Raw genomic sequence first — 18,741 nt, 5'->3', positions numbered from 1 at the left:
TGCCCACAGAATTCCGATACCCAAGACGGTCAAACTAAAGGGTATTGAAACAAAGAAACGAACCTTTGAGCTCCTCTTTCTACCAGCACACAGTGCGGTTTTCTTCGGAGATCTCCCAGCCTCTGGCTTAGGTGATGCAGACGTTTTGCCAACCGTTGCCGAATAATCAGTGACAAAGGACAAATGAGGAGGAGCAATCGTGCTCTCACTGGATTCTACATCGGACGCCATGGAAGCATCAGTGTCTGATGACCCATCGTCAACAAGACTGCTGCTGCTGCAGCCGCTGTCTGTCACGTCGACCTTCGATATGACACACCCATCCTCTATTGCACGTCCATGAGTACGGAGTATATTATGCAAAAGTTCAGAACATTCCCTGATGAACAGTGAAAGATTCAACAGGGGGTCAATGTCCGCGGGTGGGTATTTTCGTGCCTGGCCAACCTCGATTAGCTTCTGGAATGAAGAGTGAAGGGAAACTTCATTGACAAAAAAAATATACAATGGGGTACAAACGTAGTGCAGTGCTGATTGATTGCTATCGGTGGACTTGAATCAAACAGAGTCACATACATTGTTAAGTCATCTCCGTAAAATGCCTCTATCTGATCAGTACCTCAGAGTTGGTGGCCCAGACAACTCCAACTTTTTTGTAAAAGACAGCATCTCCTTTTTACGGCAAACTCACCCGGAAAACGCTTGGAAGAGAATATTGCTGCAATCCTTATTTTTTCTTGCGAGGCGAATCTGACATGGCAAGAAAATGCTCCAGAAATGAAGCGGTAAACTATTAACATCCATAGCATGGTACTCATGTATGGACAAAAGAAACAACGTGGGTGGTTGGCAGTTTCGTCTATGCTTGTTAGCCGCTTCGAAACGGAACGAGTTCTACTCATCCAAAACAAGGTGGGATAAATGACAAGGACTAGTCAGTTTGAGGGTAGACGCGCTCCCATTTGCGTGTTCAAGGTGTAGACTGAGAGTGAAACCTTCTTGGTGGTGGCTTCTCCATGCAAATGTCTTTCTTTGAAGAGAAAAATGGAGGTTGTGCGCTCTAGGTAAGCAGAGCAGACAAAAGATTGCGATTGAATACGCTGTTGGACAGTCAGATAGGATGAACCGTATGAAGTAAAAAAATGATTGAGCAGATATTCCGGCGTTGAATGTGAGGAAAACTATTCTTCTCAGAACTAGAGGAAGAATTGTTTGTTCAACTTGAAGAAAGACCTAGACAGTTCTTCACAGCCCGGCAATTATTATCTACTTGAACTACCCTTTTCAACAAGACAAAAATTGTGCGGTTTACAACACTGATGTGTCCAAAGGAAGCTTCTTAACTATCATGACAGAGTTGACTTAAGCTCGATAGATGCTCGTATTGGACAACTTCACTGCGTATTCTAACAAATCCAATCCCATCCATTCGGATTTACATACCGCTGTCGGCTAGGAACAGGAGAGGATGTTAACAAAACAGCAGGAACCAACGAAATGGGTGAGTGGTGATGAGAGTCGCTTTGCACACTGAATACCACCTTGCGAAACCGCATCTCGAGCCTACTGATCTTTCGACCATCACAGAAGGTGAAATCGACAGAGGGACTGACCAGTTATACTCCAGGCAAATAAGATATAATAATTACGGCACATATTCATCTAGGTAAGTTGACTAGGCACTCATGCAAAGATACAAAGACAGACTTACAGACAACTGGTTCATGCTAGGTTTTTGGAATTCCTCAGACTGACTTTGTACATCCTCACGCGAATCAGAGACTAAACCTATAACACAAGATGAGGCAAACAAGAAGACCAAGTCAGCAATGAACCTGAACGGTAAAGCTTTGCTGAATGGTTCAGCGTTTTGTATTACTATTATGGGACATAAAACTATGTATACAGCAGTAATCAAGCATTATTCGATGCAGTATATACTAAAAACCAATATTAAGGAACACTCCACAAGGAAATATTTATGAATTCCGTGGGGATTGAGGAATCCTTCACTGTTCAACCGGGTATATATGTTAGGCACAATCCCAAGTGACTGAAAATCATCCTCAAAAGTGTTTCTAAGCAACGAAATTTATTTTAAATAATACCTCGTTATTTATTCCAATGTGTAACTTATACGTGAGAGTTTAGGGTGCCAACGAGCTGGTGTGATGAACTTCGACAACAAACTATGAATTCCATTGGACAGCAGTTACACTACAAACCAATCCGCTGTAGGGTCGCCTAGTAAACTCAAACCTCGTTTGTTTATCAGCGGAATCGAAGTACCATTTCTGAATTCTCGTATGTACGTGTTCACAAACCAAGAAGAACACACTTGACTGTTGTGAGTGGAGACACCTGTAATCTAGTCGGGGCCTGTTTGCTAGCGTGTCCAAAACGCGACGAAGCAAGCAGATGCTCAACCATCTATTGAGAAGAACAATTGTCCTATTAATAGAAGGAATCATCACCTTCCTAAATTCCGTCTAATCCTCGGATGTATGAGAATAAAACCTGGAAAAGGATGTCTCCCAAGTTCTTAAGAAATTGGTCCTCGTCAGCATACGACACTAAAAAGCAGTTTCACAGTATATGCATGTTGTGAAATATCAAAACATCTGGAAAATGGATTCAGGCGTGATACAAGCATGATTGCCATATATTAGGTGAATAATGAGACCTAAATAAGAAGACCTGTAGACTTTCCCCTGTGCTCAGAAACACTGCAATTCCAGGCACAACCATGCGACAGAAAGCGGAGCAGATAAGTGGAGCGGGGTACATCGACGCTTCAGCCATCAAAGGCTGCGTGCGACTGCACATGGTGACGGATGGCGTCGTCTGGATATCAACCGTTTAAAAGCAGATAAATATATGAAAAATATATATAATGATAAATGGCTGGTATCCGAAGCAGATTTGTTGGTTAACAGCGTTCAAACTACTAGAAACCTGTACGTAGTAGGAAGCCACATACGGTTCGCACTGAGCAGAATATGGTGCTGCGTGCAACACCTCGGGACCGAAGTGGACCCGAGTCTTAGTATGTCGCAAAAAAGCGAAATCCAGCACTTTCGGACATCAAGGATGCGACAACTCTCGAACCCGAACAGCGAGGTTACCGGGCAAGGTCAGTCTTAGCGGGATCTAATTAGTCCGATGAAAGAGGGTTATTTAGGTCAAAACCTGAGGACCAACAGTTCTTGGTCACAGTACATAGCTCCCACCGTTAAAAAGTGAAACTCGAAAATCTCTACGTACACCCTACGATAGGAGGTTTGGGTTCGTCCGACGGAGCCGAATCCTCTGATATTCCGTCGGTCCGACCTGCGCCAATTCGTCCAGCCTCATCCAAACCTCCACGGTCAGCTTCATCCTGAGTTGGGGAACTTTGAAGTGAGTTGGACAGAGGGTTATTATCCGGTAAAAACGAGATCGACCATTGAGTTATTCTCTCTACATCGACTTTCCAACGACGGTACTCCTCCAGTTGTCCTTCCAATTTATCAATAGACTCAGACAACTCATCCAGACCGTAACGATAGCGCATAATCTGTTCCTCGTGTGGGCAGCAAGTGCGTGCTTGGTGATGAGCGAGACAGACCATTGCTGCAATGACAAAGAGGGATGGGGAATGCAAAGAAAGTTACATTTTGTAACGGCAAAAGAACACATTTTTTTAACATAAGACAGATACCGACAAGTGTCAAGTAACGGTAGTAACAGCCAAAACAAGGACCGGAAAATGAGCAAGCTTCTTGCATTTAGAGGCGTTTTAGCAAGTTTAATTACACTCTGATTAAAAATGGGTAAGCATGTTTGATGTGAGTACAAAAGTAACTGACACATTTGGCAATAATCAAAACCGTTGGAAAGGTCTTGAAATACTAATAGCTCGCGTACGTTCATAGGCTGTTGATCTGTTCGCCACACTGATGTTGTCTCTCCATTGGATGACGAGAAGTCTGCAAGTTAATTGCTAAACTCGGTACACAGAACAACAGCTACCTGATCGACAACCAAAAACAAGCGAATCAGTGCCTCCACGACGCACGTGGTGTACATTTGAGCCATACACCAACAACTGGAGATTACAATGTGGCACCACTATTGAACAATCGTGTACTCACTCAATCGCTAGGCGTATATAAAGTAACACTACTCTTCCCCTGTCAGAATACTAGACACCTCGAGAAGAGACAACAGTAAACCCGTATTTGATATTGGTGATTAACTGCGATAAAAGTGTTAAACAAGTGTTCAAATAAACAGTGGAAAAAATGGAAGGTAGTGAAGCAGTGATGGCGAAACCGGTCATGCGCTGTTGACGAGATCTCAGCAACCCCATGAGTAGTGTAATATGTTCAGATAGGAAGAATAGGTTCTTTTTGGAAGGCATTGAAGGAATATTCAGATAACGTCTCGGTAATCTTACGTTAAAGTGTTTTAGTTGAACCGATAGGGTGGTCAACCCGATATCCAGCAATCGGTTGTGCCTCATTTAATCGCGAACATACCACTGGAAGTTGCCACCTGTGATGCAGGGACTGAGCGAGTAAGTACATTTCAAGCCAGTCCTTATAGTCAGAAAGCAGCATAACTCGTAGTTGTTAGAAACCGCAACTCTTCCAGGTTTCATGACGCATTATTACCAAGCTGAAGTGGAATCTTTTTTCTTCCGAAGTAATAATGAACACGTTTCAGTACTCTATTCGAAATACATCCGATAATTTACAATGGCCATGAGGGACTGGTCTTTTCTCTCAAGAAAACTAATGTAAAGCCTCTTCAGAATGACTTCGTATTTCATCATCCGGCGATCCCCTCCCACCTTAAGAAATGATTTCCCGTAGCAGCTAAGTAGTGAGGGAAATCTTACTTCTGGCGTTTTCCGCTAGGATTTGTGTTCTAAAATACTAATGCGAATTTCTGTCCATGTTTTCGGAGAGAAGGTTACAAAGTCTGTGCTACACGAAAGAAAGTGAGATGGCACCATTTCAATGATGCAGTTTGACAGTAAATTTGACTGGTCTAGCCACTGATCTACGACGCGGCGTTGAAAGCAGGATTACATGGGTGTTACATCTTGCATGGTATTTGATACGCAAGCATTCCGACCGCCTCCCTTAACTAAAATCTATACGCTTCAGCTTATGTCACGTATTTCTACTTTTCCAGCTTTCGGTAGATATATCTGTAATGCCTGTAAGCAGTCATGCTTCAGTCCTCGATTACTAGAAGACATCCACATCCATGAGTCAAACCAGGCTAGGATAGTCGTGGTAAGTTTTTGGCGGCGGGCACTTCTGCTGACAGCTAGCAAACGTGACGAAGTGAAAAACCTTGCGTTTCAGTGACTATGATAGCAAGCTTGTTTAATGGCTAATCGTAGTGTTCTGACGATTCACCGATCAGACTTAACGGCGTTACAGATTGTTTCTCGAAAGAAAGACAAACAGTGCTACCACCATGATCATGAAATCTGGAACGCTACGGAGTGAACGATGAGGTGCTGACGAGTTCGACTTGATCGACTGCTTCAGTTGAGCGACAAGCCAAGCTGTGAGAATATTGCCAAACATGTAGACCGTGTTATCAAAATTGCATCGCACAGGATGAACCATCACGCATATCGCTATCATCATACTGCAGCCAGTCATCCAGCCGACAGCGTTGCAAACAAGTATGAAGTTCGTGTGAAGTTCCCATGGGACATGTAAAAGTTGGTTTTGTTCAACACGAGGTTCGCCCTTCAATGGTAACTGTACCTCGTGACGGTTCAAATGATGTCAAAGCCAGTGTTGCTGCGCACAGTTTACGGCAAGATGTAGTAGAGTACAAAACAATACCGGTTCGATTAACCAAACGAATTTGTTCATGTGGCGAGGACAAATTGCTACATGGAGTAATGCGACTCACATGGACTGCACTTGCAAGCAAGAGCAGATAAATAAAGCGTTGTGTGGCACAAATCACACTCCCGCTTATCGTCTTCCGAGTTCTCGAAGACAAGGCGTTCCGCACGACGGACACCCAGTCGTGCCACATGACGTCGAAGGCTTCGTTCTGTCGCCAAAAGTTCCTTCAGTTGCTTGGTAACCACGGTTAGAAAGTCGACGCTTAGCGGTTCGGTTGATTCAGCCATTCGACACAAAAGCTCTGCATGGGAGAAGACCGGCGCTCGATGAACCACGGCGTAATGTTCAATGCAATATTGTCCCATCTCAAACTGAAATTGAGTAGAAAAAGGCCCGTTTGAATAGTAAAGATGAAATATAAGTAACTAGAATCACCTGTGAAAGAACATGGACAGAAAACACCGAAGCGATGTGGGCGTTATCGATTGTGTGGGGTTACTAGGCCACTTAGAACCTAAGGTGCAGCCGATCCTCTACAACCTGATTGCGATATCAACTAGTGGTGATACGGCCTTCAGAAACTGTCCCACAGTCAATCAATGGAGCTTTATACTGGAGGTGAACACGAGCTTCGATTGCCGATTGGTAATAATCTGTTGTTTTATTCAACGCTGCAGTTTGAGACACTTCACCACATCGAACAAACGAAGATCGACCGGCTCTAAGTAAGGCAGAGCCAACAAGTCACGACTGAACACAGTTGAACATCCAATGAAGCACGCAGAGAGCAAGAACGGCGGTTTTAGTAAACTGACGAAAGCCCTTGTTGTTGATAGTGTGAAGAGGCTTGGGATTTGTGTGTGGAGATTTCATCCTGTAAGTGAAGCCAATCTATGCTGACCACAGCTACATCCTGTCTAACTGCGAGTTAATCACACTGCTGACAAGTTACTCGTGGCCGGACGGTTAAGTATTCAAACTACTAACCAAGAGGCCGCGAGTTCGAGACTCTCCGGACTTTCGTAAGATGCTGATAAGTCCCAATAAAGATGAAACAGCTGTACAGTGCTTCTCGGATTTTCAGCATAGATCGACTTCACTTAGAGGACGAAATCTCTACAAAAAAGCCCTTGGTTTTGCATTGGAATTCTGATGGCGTGTAGTGAATCCTTGTTGGCCAGTTTACGAAAACACAACAAATGGTCACCCAGCTACCACAAACGCAAGTTCGATTGACATGCAAATTGCGAAAACTCTGCCATTCACAAGGGAAAGTTCTGAGAGTTGTGACGGAAGATCTGAACCGATGAACTCATTCGAACTCATTTGAACGCATTCGAATAATTAAGTCCAGATGATCCTAACTTATGAAGATTATTCCTAAGAAATATGAAAACTCAATTGTACAGGAAAATAAGTTCTCATGGTTGCTTTAGAAAAATCAGGATCATCAGTGAGAATGCCGTATGAAGTTCCTGTGCGGCTACACCTTTTCGAAAGTCTCCAAGAGATACGTAGGTTACGGGAAAAATACGTTTTCCTTTGTTTGCGGCTATTACCAAAACACAAAACTTCTCTTTTCCACTCCTTTTATTGCATGTAACAAGGTGAGCTGACGTCAGAAAATCCATGTATGGAGGTAAAAACAGATAGCTTACGATTATGGAAAGTGAAAACACCGCAGGATGTTGTCTCTGCAACTACTAGAACAATAGACCAAAGTGCGACCCGCCCACAGCAAGCATAGTTCAGTGGTTGGGTGAAATGTTGCACATGCTCTGAGCACCATCAGAACTAAACCTACACACAAAATTTGGATTTCCAAATCCAGTTTGAACCTGGAAAATTTGACGTGCTTGGTGATGGAAAAGGTGATGTGATATTGGACCAATTGTCCACAGCTGTTGTTGTTCACAGGTACAGTCATTCGTTGAACGGTTGCTGTAAATTTGTGGACGCTAATGATCTAGATGAACTGAATGTTCAGGAGCAGGCAAATTAGGCAGTGTGAGGTCACTTGACAGACCTCGCACCTGGAGGTTACATGTGATGTAGCAATCAACAATAGAGCGATCATGTGAATATTTTCTTCAACGGGTTTATCTTCGGGGGAAATCTACATTTCAATTTTGAGATAAATCACTCACCATTTAGCATCTTCAAAAAGATGTTCCCGAACATCCCAAATAGACTTAAAGCGACTCTCGTTCATCAATCAGCCTATTCATCAGATCATTGATTTTGCCATTTGTAACGTCAAATTAGCATGGTAATTCCGTTGCTCAACTGTCCTCCAATCGTTATTGATACTCATCAAGTCAACAGCTGGTTCACACTAAAATGCATATTTAACTGAAATTCACCATCGTGCGTCAGCGAGAAAAGGACTGAAACTCTCAATCAAAGAGTCATGTGTCCGATCCCTCTATACCCATCTCATTCCGAACGGTGGCCAAACAGTTAAGCGCTCAACAGGAAGGTCACGGGTTCTAAGCTCTCTGAATTTCGTGAGGTGCGCGACGCGGATGATTTCTAACAAAAATGAAACCAGGATATCTGAACTTTTCAGGTATCGGTTGACTGCTAAACATCAAGTCAAATCCAAGGCAGCTATTTGGTAACTATCAACTTCTCCACAGGGATCAATGGCTGCTCAGAGGGAACATTCTGACTATTGACCAGCAGTCGGGCGATTGTCAGGATAGTCAACAGTCGGTTCACGTCAAGTTCCACACTAACCACCTGATTTTCAAGTTGTCCGCGTAAGTCGCCCCCTAATCACATGTCACTGTTCATCAGCCGCAACGCAGGGAACGATGGTAGTTATAAACCCATCCATAGGCATCTTTAATCGATTCAGTTCCATGCCATCCTTCTATTCAGTCACATATTTGTGGGCCTGAAGATATCGGAAGCAATCCTCAATTAAGACGGATTGACATATTGTTGTGGGAAGCCACAAATGAAGTCTGTTAACTGGCTGAACGAAATGCGAAACGTGAAGGAGAACTTTGGCTTACCTACGAGCTGGATTATGTAGAACGAATAAAGTCACGCGATCAGGTCATGTGCATTCTGAAGAAGGTCACCTGGTGCATCCACATAATTAAACTGTACCACATTCTACTCTTCTGCTTACAAACATCCAGCGGAAAATGGTGTTTCTCACAGGCAAGGCGGTGATAGGTAAGTAATAAAAATACACACAAAACTCGAGTCAGCACGTTCATTTTACGCATCGTATGCAGTTTGTAATACCGAACCACACGAGATACAATTGTTCTGCACTATATCGCAGTTGAGTGGTTTGCCGAATAATAGGAGGAATGGCTACTTTAACAGATTGTATGAGGTCTTGCCCGGGTTGCTGATTATGAACACCCGTATGAGGAACTGAATTTACAATGTGAAGTGTGGAAATTGAAAAGAAACCTAAATATCGCATTAACTGAAACCGACATGAGGCGGTCTTTGTGCAGCACATTCAGTCAAATAATATCGCCGACACGAAGTCCAGCTGAGATTCAGTTCAGTTTTCCGTAAAATCAAATTGGTGCACAAATGAGTGTGGTTCACGAATTTCGTGCGATTGTATCCGAACCGATGATTGTGCCTGATTGATGAGCCTCAAGAAAGATTAAACCGGCCGTGGTCTGTCGAATAATTTTCTGAAATCTTAAGAGCAGTTTCCTTAAAGAGTTGCGACCAACACCAGTGATACAGAATTCTTCATGCAAAGGCTCAGCGGGTAAACCCTTGCATAGATGATGATGACACTGAACGCGTCACTGCATTTCGATATTTGAGTTCCGCCCTTCTACTTTAGGAGTAAGCACAACAAATGGTTGATCTTCGTATCGATACACCAATAAACGTTATCATGCAAATTATACAAACCTTACGGAGAAGTGAAATCATCTACGCGTGAAGTTTCGTGTATTCAAAGCGGCAATCGGCCCAGTTATTAATTCCGTTTGTGGAACTTGCCCGCTTCACATACAGCATATCCACAACCTCGAAGAATTTTACCATTGGTGTCTAAGGCACATTCTGGACATTGACGGCTCGACGAAATACCAAATTAAAGGGTTTGAGAACCTGGCTTTAGTAACTCAGGTTTCACACAGCTATCATAGCGGATATGGCCTCAGTGGATCAGCCACTTAGCCCGAAAGCCCCAAAACGAACCCACACTGTCTCCATAGCCATCCTCGGGGTGGCACTGTCGTCTCCGGGAGGAGCTGAGAACCTTGATCGGCATCATCGAGTTAGCTTCGGTGTCAACCTTATAAACAGAGCTTCTGACGAATTGGCATCGGATCTCAATCTACATCATTCAAGTCTGTGACCGCCGTTCGTGGGTAGCAACGGCAGAGGACATTTTGCCACAGGAGACAGACACCGTGAAGTAACTGAGCCAATCTGTGCACAGAAGCGAAGCCAGTGTTGATTCTTTTCTACTATTTTTGTGTACGTGATTCCCCGTTTTGCGCCTATACCGTCTTTCTTGTTTTAACCTGGACGTGAACCGTCCTTTGACATCGTCATCGCAGGTCTAATTTAAGTCAATCACATGGCTTTCGCCATCTTGTGGTGACCTTGCCTTGATTCGGTGTGAACTTTTGGTTGGCGTAATGCTTCCTATATACAAATTTGTATAGGAAATTTGAAATGTAGCAGTTCCAAAACCGATGTATAGAGGCCCGCAAAATTCAATGATGTGAGGTTTGTACAATAGTATCATTTTATTATTGTATTCATGGTGCCACATTTGTCGATAAACCTCCACTTGAATGAGTTGACTTTTAGGGTCTTGCGCGTAACTCAACGTGCCACAAATGATTGCCGGGAATAATCAGTAGCTCTTTCATTTCCACGTGTTAGGCGTCCATGTGTCACCTGAAGGTCTTGGGGCGGATGCTACTGGAACAACGCAGGACAAACTTCGGACACGCTCCCTGGACCCTGGGTCAAATAACCATGGAGGCAGGTGGCACCGTCTACCAGTAGTGCGGAATAAAGATAGCCGACAGAAATTACATAAGAGAAGCAACTAGCGCCATCCAGTGAGTGAAAATATCCACCATCCATTTGCTTTAAGACAATCCGAATGAAACTGACAAATGTAACTAGCTTTCTAACAGTGGAGAAAATAGTTCTCGGGACATAACTGATAAGAGAATCGATGGCAAAAAAGCTCGCCAAACTCATCCGAGGTTGAAAAGACCGAAGTCACTTTAAACAGAATGCCTCATACGAAACAACCACTTTTGTCAGACCCCAGGATATTCCCTGAAGAGTCTACTCACCCAATCCGCGGGGCAAAAATTAACTGCCTCGGCGAAGTTGAATCCCTGATTGAATCCAGCATGGTAGGCTCGCGGAAATGTTACCACAAATTCCCCAGCGCATTGATCCAGCTTATAAACTGGCACGCCATGGGCCGTTAGTCGGTCGGGCGGTAGCATGGTTGTCATGTGATGTAGAAGATCTGGTGACGACTCAAATAATTCTGGTACTTCGGCGCGCATTGCAGCCTCGAACGAATCCGCCGAGGCAGTAGGTACTCCGTACCAGGTCTTCGGAGAACCACTGGAAATATACACAGAAAAGCATCCGTATCATAGTCGGAGGCATTCATGCGTTAGAAGTGCATAGTCATCCTTACTGTTTTGTAAACACTTGGTGGATTCTTCCTGAAACGAAGAAATCAACCAATCCAGATAAAACTACATAGACTGGTAGTTAAACAGTGAACGAATAGTAAAGATATTCCTCTTTCAACAGTACTCAGTCAGTAATCAGGGGGGATAAGTTCTAGCTACGGGTAAATAAGTTGACTGGAACAACAACAACGGTTAGTACGTCATCATTCGAAATGCCAGTCAAACCATATGCGTTCTTTACGTACGAGCAGAATTACTAGCTCAGATGTGACAGGTAATGTCAACAGGCTCGTGGGCTGGCCGAAGATTAAATTCTGATGTGGATGAGGACGGGCTCTAGTAACAGCGGAGCTCGAGTGTGGATTAGTCTGGATAACTGAGTCAGGACAATGGGAAGATTCGACCTGGTAGCCGAACAAACAACTCAGATTCTCACTTAACATATTATATCTTGAAGGACGATAAAATCTCACTGAAGGTAATAGCCCGGCCGGTAAGACCCTGTGGTAAGCCACAAAATTTTCTTAATCTAATATAATGTGGGTTAGAATGGAAATACCACCTTATCGATTTCCGGATGACACTAGCAAACAACTTCTTAACTTATAGATGGGTCGGTTGTCCACATATTACTTGTTTGCACATCAATTCCTCGTACGGGTATAGCAACCTGCAAGATTCCATTATGGCCCACTGACAGCGTTAGTGGGACCTTCCCCATAATGAGCAAGTACTCGCCGCACGAGTCTTTACGGTCATACACCATAGACAGTTCTTCAGCACAAGTAAAGTTTGTTTCTAATCCGATACATAGTAGATCAACTAGTCCTCCGGCCTTTACGATACGTGTATACACCATCCGTACATCAAGTAAAATAGGCAAGTCGATCCGCGACCAGAAACTTTGCTGGAATCGTTGACGACTGAATGTTCGGGGGAGTAACATGTTATACTTTGAAGATCAAGGCATATATTTGTCAAAGTCAATAGGAAACAAGACCCAACAAAAAGAACACAGTTCGGGTATTTCATGTTCATATATTTTTGGGCATCTGCGTTCAGGTCCCTTGACGGCTTCACTGAAAAAAACGGGTAAGGAAGTTCTTGAACAAAGCCGGTGGTCAGAACAATGAAGTACGTTGTGTAAAACGCCGATGATAAATACGAAAGCAGAACGAACTATCGACTGTGAACGTACGAGTGTAGGTAGTTTATTGAATAGCTCCAATGGTCCTCAATGTGCCAGCAGAAGCAAGAAAACACCATCCCAACATAGCACCAGGGTATCTGAGAAGAAAGAAGACGAAAATGGCATAAGTCCCCTCGGCGAAGACACTATGGCATGAACAATGGTATTAAGAACTACTGTTTCATGGTAAAAACCCTTAAAGACTTCCATAAGACATTTGATCGGTGTCAGCGTAACCATGAACAAATGCTTCAACTTTTTTGTTTACATAGGCGGAATTGATTTGATCTGATCACCAGAGCTTCATTTATGGGGTTTCTGTTGCGCAATGATATTTGGAATAAGTGTGCCTGAATGGAATGATGGTGTCTGACAGGGATTTGCTTTGTACAAATCCAGGCTGTCTGACCAATCTGCATCTCACGTAGTCCACGAGTCTACACAGCAGAACACATTCTGAAGTGAGTAATCCAGGAAAACTTTTTAATCAGAGGTCAATTCGCAATACTCTATCGTCAGTAACCAAACTTTAATTGGACACCGATTACCAGATTGACCTGGCCAACTCATGCCAAATATTGTTGTGCGGCAAGGTACCAATGATAAGCGAAGCGTCGCTGAACAGATTAAACCAGCCCTAACTATGTTCATAAGAACAAAGCAATTTAGTTTCCCTAAGAGCTGATCACGGTACTTAGAGAAATCAAATAACCAGTGTAGTTTAACAGTATCTGATTCCATATAGATTTATTAAAAGACTGTGGTTTGGAAAAACATAGGGGAAGAGACTGACCTTGGAACTTCCTGCCTTATAAAAAGTACTCATGTACAAAGGACTATGAAAAGATGAGACACGGAAATTTAAAACAGCGCAATTCACTTTGGACAGCAAATCTCCTCGAACCATACGGATGTCACAACGAGCATCCGCTTTTCGTAAGTACTTTCATACAATCTTGACATACCAAAGATAGCTAACTTTCAAGTCCGTACTGCATGCGATCGTGCGCCGAGAAAGATGTACTTCTCCGAGGACAACAAATAAATGCGCGCCACATCCGACCAAAGAACCAGACCTTATGGTAGTTCAAATATCTTCAGAATTAGTCAACTGTTTTATAACTATCAGCCATCAGCCTGATTCATTCAAGCCCTATTGGCATCTGCAAAAAATCAATAATACTGACCACTACTGATACTTAATTATCGTAGGAAAATTCCAAAGGTGGAATGAAGGTGTCATAAAAGTCAGTTCGACCCAATACTTTAAATTAAACGGGACTGAGAAGCAAATGTGTTGCAAGCGATACTCCAGCGCAAATCCGATAATTGTAAGAAATAAGGAGTTCACTTGCAAGTTAGTTGGTTGCCGTGTTGGTAGCTTGTTGCTACAACAAGCAGCTGAGTATGAAATCACATCATTTAACCAGTCTTGGTGTTTCTAACAGACTCTGTGTGTTGAAAAAGGTTGAACTGATACTCTAGCGAGGCTGCCGAACTAATAAACATTATGGTAACATATGTTGACACTGGTTTGGACTTTGATAGCAAATCTAGTCGGCCATGGAAGGTAGAACTGTCAAGTCACATGTTCATACCTCAGTTTGCGCCATTCTGAAGGACGCAGAAATGAGCATATGGTCGAAACAGTGTGGCCCACGGTGCTGGATGTCTTCAGGGGCTAAAATCACCGCCACAACAAACGACCACTCATTTTCTAACTGTCTTGATTAAAATTTTCGGACGCCATCCAAGTGCGACGGTATATCAGTGACGTCAATTGTTAAACCCTAAGCACTCCTCAAATCATGTGCTCCAGAAAGCCGTCTCACGACTACACAACAAATCCAGTACTGTAGTCCGATACATGCAAATGTTGAGATCTAATGCTATGTCCTTTCGTTGCGCCCAAATTAGCGAGGTTCGCGCCCTAACTTCACCGGACACTCTAATGCAACTACTGAGACGTAAAATTCTTGATCATCTCCGGCGCTTCCCTTACAAGTAAAAAGACTGTATATAACAATTCTACGTCTTAAAACGTGGCTTTGCACTTTGTAGCAATCACTTATTCTAAAAAGACTTGATTCTTCTGCTTTTTGGGATAAAAATGATATCTATGCTATACAAGTCAACAAGAACTTCAGCAGCAACGGTCCGAACATAGGGGTCTGAAGACTTAGCTTACACTCCAACGTTTCATCGATGCCGAAGACGAGAAGTCAGTTTTTGCAAAAGAACTTAGAAAGCTCCCCAACATTCACGCTCAAAAGTGTATGAACCTGAGTAACGGATCGCGCTCACGAGCTGTCAGAACTTCTACCATAAAATAAACGTGGTTAATAGAACTGACAGAAACAGGGAACGAAACGCGGTCCTAACATCCAGGAACACCAGTGGTATGGACTATCTGTGCACATTCTATCTATCTGTGCACATTCTATCTATCTGTGCTATCCTATCAGCGTGAAGATATGACAAAAACGGTCTACATCTATTCAAAATCTAGCTCCAATCACACGGTGAAGTACAAATATGAACACTGAACAGGCAAGAGTGGTGTTATTCACAACCTGTTGAGTGAGGGTACGACGATTAACAAGTCCAACCTTTTTATTATTCGCACTTGTTCACGGTGGAGAGACATATGGTTGGAAATCCTGTATAACACCGTTTTGTTGTCTGACGATCACTGGTCTACAGAGTGCATTGTCAACAAGATACCACAGGTGATCGCATGTTTCGGCATGCGCTTAACACCTTCAAAAAGCAAAACCTAGCCTCACGATTTCCGATCTTACTATGCTTCTGAAGCTTTAGAATAAAGAACTTGACTCGGTTAATCGGTTCTCGTACCTCGGTAGCCGCATAAGTCATGACCCAATATAGCAGATGAAGTAAGATAATCGAGGCCCGGAGAGAGTTCATTTGTATCATTTATGACACAGAGACGGATTTCGCTCAGGCTAAAGTGCCGTTTACACAAGAACGGTCTTACTCTGTGGTTGGGACTTGGAAATTACGGTTGGAGGACCTCAGGCGTCTTCAAACTTCTGATCACCGGTGTCTCCGTTGTACCTCAACAATCAGCTGACTGCAGTGGGTACGTAAGGTGCAGGTGGTGCGTAAGCCTGTATGGTAGTTAACCGACCTGGTCAAGCTCGCTCACCAAGTCGATGCAACTACTGATATGTGCATGGAAGTCCATAACTCCAGAATTTTGGCTTGTGAAGAGCATGTTCTGAAACCCTATACCTCAGGGTGCGGCTCTGTACTTTGTAAGTGCAGATCACATTCCAAAGGGTTGAGTGACGTCCGGTTATTCTACCACCCTACCAATACATATTCCTTCAGTTACGATGTTGAGAGCGGACATTTTGCCGATAACCGGCGATGGTTTGGCTTTTCAAGAGCTCACCATATATTCCCCCCACAAGTATGCAAATATAGGGACCAGATTAAGTCCGATGCTCCCTGCCGGACAACAGTCCAAAAATGTGCCTACGGCCGACTGAGTCGAGTGTGAATTTGAATTCAAGGGACATTTCGAAGCAGTGGCCTATGATCCCAATGTCGACCTTTAAATAGCTGTGCAATTAGCTAGGAACTAAGAATTACTTTCTCAATCCCCTGATTAACAGAATCGGTCGACTCGTTATTACTGACCAACCGGTTCGAACATTTTCGTCGAAAGCTGATATTAATAAATGATAATCCTTCAAGTGTGACACACTTCCGGTGCCTAGGTGCCACGCTAACCGAAGGAAGCATGAGGGCTGAGAAACAGCCAGGTTGCCGAGCCTAGACAGGATAAGTCGAGATGCGGAGGTCGAGCTGGAAGCACAGACCTTTAGGCCAGTAAACTCGCGATTTAATCACTGAGCCATCCCGGGCTTTGATAGCATGTGCTGGTACAGTAGATGAGAGGGGTGTTATTCTTAACTGGCTATCCAATTTCATTCCAGGAAAATACAAAGCCACAATCACGGCCACAATTGCCAATGCCTAAAGTGCACCTATCATCCCACGTTACTGAACAATTGAGCCAGTTGACTATCAGCATGTTAATCGACCGACTAATGTTTCTTTAACCACGATTAGCGAACCATGTACACCGAACCAGCTTCCATAACAAGCACGGATGTTCATGGGTGATAAGAGGATCGAATTTCCGAATAATGTACTTTAAAAGAAAACACACCAACTGTATTTATTTACTTTTTACTAACCCAACACTTTCTGCAGCCTTGCAACACATTTTTTTCAGATCACTGATTCCTCAAACAGGAACACTGGTCTGAGCACGCGGCTTCTCTGCGTGCCAACGCATCAGATCCTATTTAATATATGGACTGAAACTTGTCAATCAAATCTAATCTCGCGGGGATGTGCTCAGGATTAGTGACATTAGTGACTGGCATAATCAAAACAAAAACATGCTCAGGCAGCAACCAGCGTCCCATTATTCCCTATTTGGTTTTGGGTGGGCATAAGTGCGTTCTAGAATCAGTGTGCTGTTGCACCTAATACTTAAGCGGAGGAAAGCTACACATTATATATTGCAGGTGTCTAAATGGAGTAGCCCACTACAGGATTAGTTAAATCGCTCGCTTTATTCAGGAGTGAATGAAACGAGTTTGTACACCACACACGGATTTCTTCCAGCTGGTATTCATCAGTATAATGACTAATTTGGACGACTGCAGATAGGAAAGGTGAAAGGAACTTACAATCATGCCTGATATATCAGACGGCAGAAAGCGCAGCGCCGAAAGATCATTGACCGGCAAATTATTCAAATTCCATGGAGATTCAGCGTATTTCTTTCTTTCTGCATTCTGACGGTCTCCTTTGTACGGAAATCCAGAACCAAAATCGCGCGCGTTCAAGTCTGCTCCGTACTCAACAGTAATACCACTATTTTGGCAGCTCATAATTCGCCAAAATTCTTTTTCCACTTCGTCTAGAGAAATCAACTAAAGCAAAATTAACTCTAACTGACAGCCTACGTGTGCAGGTTTTCCGAAATGCTTTGACTTGAATTCATCGGCGAAGTTTCCAAACTTTGCTAGGGTGCGACGCCTATCCGAATAACTGAAACCAAAAGCTTCATCATGATGCAGCCTCCTAAATCTTTTGGCAACACAACTGGGACAAAACCAATCGCCTTTAGGAATGTCTGACAAGGGTGGCTGGAGGCAATATGTATGACAGATACCAAGACTGTCACAACCGTCACACAAAAGTAATCGATCTTCGTCCTTCGAAGTCCTGCAGACCATGCAAACGGGGTTTCGGCGCTAACAGACAATAAGTGTTCAGCAGAAAATGTACAAACCTTAAGCCGTTTCTTCTGAATCGGAACGTTCCTAATGGGCTTGTCTGAACCAGCTGACTTTCCCTCCTGAAAAACCATTCAATATCCACTTTTCACATGGAAATACTCACCTCATACATCTTTCGTTGTTCCAAAAACCGATCATAGGGATACAATATTCGCTTGTACTTTGAACAAATGACAGCTGCATGCGACGGAATTGAGCCGAACCCAAGTTGCTGGCTCACACATGTCCACAGCTTTTGCTCACACACAGACTCAAAACCTCCTTTTGACTGAACACACTTCCACAGCTGATAAAGATCAAGAAGCTTCCTTTTCACAAATGGTGCAAACAATTTCACATTCTGCAGCCCAGATCTTCAGAATCTACCAAAACAATGCTTACTTGTGCTTCCCAGAAGTTTACAAGTGATGTAGTAAATTCTGTGCGAACCCTATTGAACGCATGCAAGTCGGAGAGGTTTTGTATTCTGGGTGTGAATGTTGCGCTCGGGTTTGCACAGAATGGAGGGCGCCAACTCTAGAAATTAGGACGTCACATCCAGCGCAAAATACCTGTGGAGGCCGTATTTTGAATATACCGTAACTTCGTGCAACACCGGAAACTTTACTGATATATCTGATAGGGTCACTAAACTCTTCCACGGTGGGCGTGAATGTGGGCGCGGGTGTAGCAAGACTCAT

General features: G+C 43.5%; 1 protein-coding gene across 1 annotated transcript in view; it reads right to left on the bottom strand.

Annotated features, from left to right (window-relative positions):
* Nucleotides 1–18,741, bottom strand: part of T265_05174 (hypothetical protein) — a gene marked incomplete at both ends in the record, with an annotated part of 42,800 nt that extends 24,059 nt beyond the window's left edge. The window contains 12 exons of the mRNA XM_009170106.1: nt 64–459; nt 1,712–1,788; nt 3,265–3,612; nt 5,923–6,232; nt 11,171–11,453; nt 12,726–12,814; nt 17,447–17,692; nt 17,726–18,016; nt 18,055–18,120; nt 18,165–18,401; nt 18,443–18,577; nt 18,613–18,741. Coding sequence (XP_009168370.1) covers nt 64–459; nt 1,712–1,788; nt 3,265–3,612; nt 5,923–6,232; nt 11,171–11,453; nt 12,726–12,814; nt 17,447–17,692; nt 17,726–18,016; nt 18,055–18,120; nt 18,165–18,401; nt 18,443–18,577; nt 18,613–18,741 — 2,607 coding nt within the window. The remainder of the gene's footprint in view (nt 1–63; nt 460–1,711; nt 1,789–3,264; nt 3,613–5,922; nt 6,233–11,170; nt 11,454–12,725; nt 12,815–17,446; nt 17,693–17,725; nt 18,017–18,054; nt 18,121–18,164; nt 18,402–18,442; nt 18,578–18,612) is intronic.

This window comes from Opisthorchis viverrini (assembly GCF_000715545.1).
Source record: "Opisthorchis viverrini unplaced genomic scaffold opera_v5_93, whole genome shotgun sequence".
In the NCBI taxonomy this organism is placed as follows: domain Eukaryota; kingdom Metazoa; phylum Platyhelminthes; class Trematoda; order Opisthorchiida; family Opisthorchiidae; genus Opisthorchis; species Opisthorchis viverrini.
Note: the sequence above shows the minus strand (reverse complement) of the source record. Positions and strands in the feature narration are given on the sequence as shown.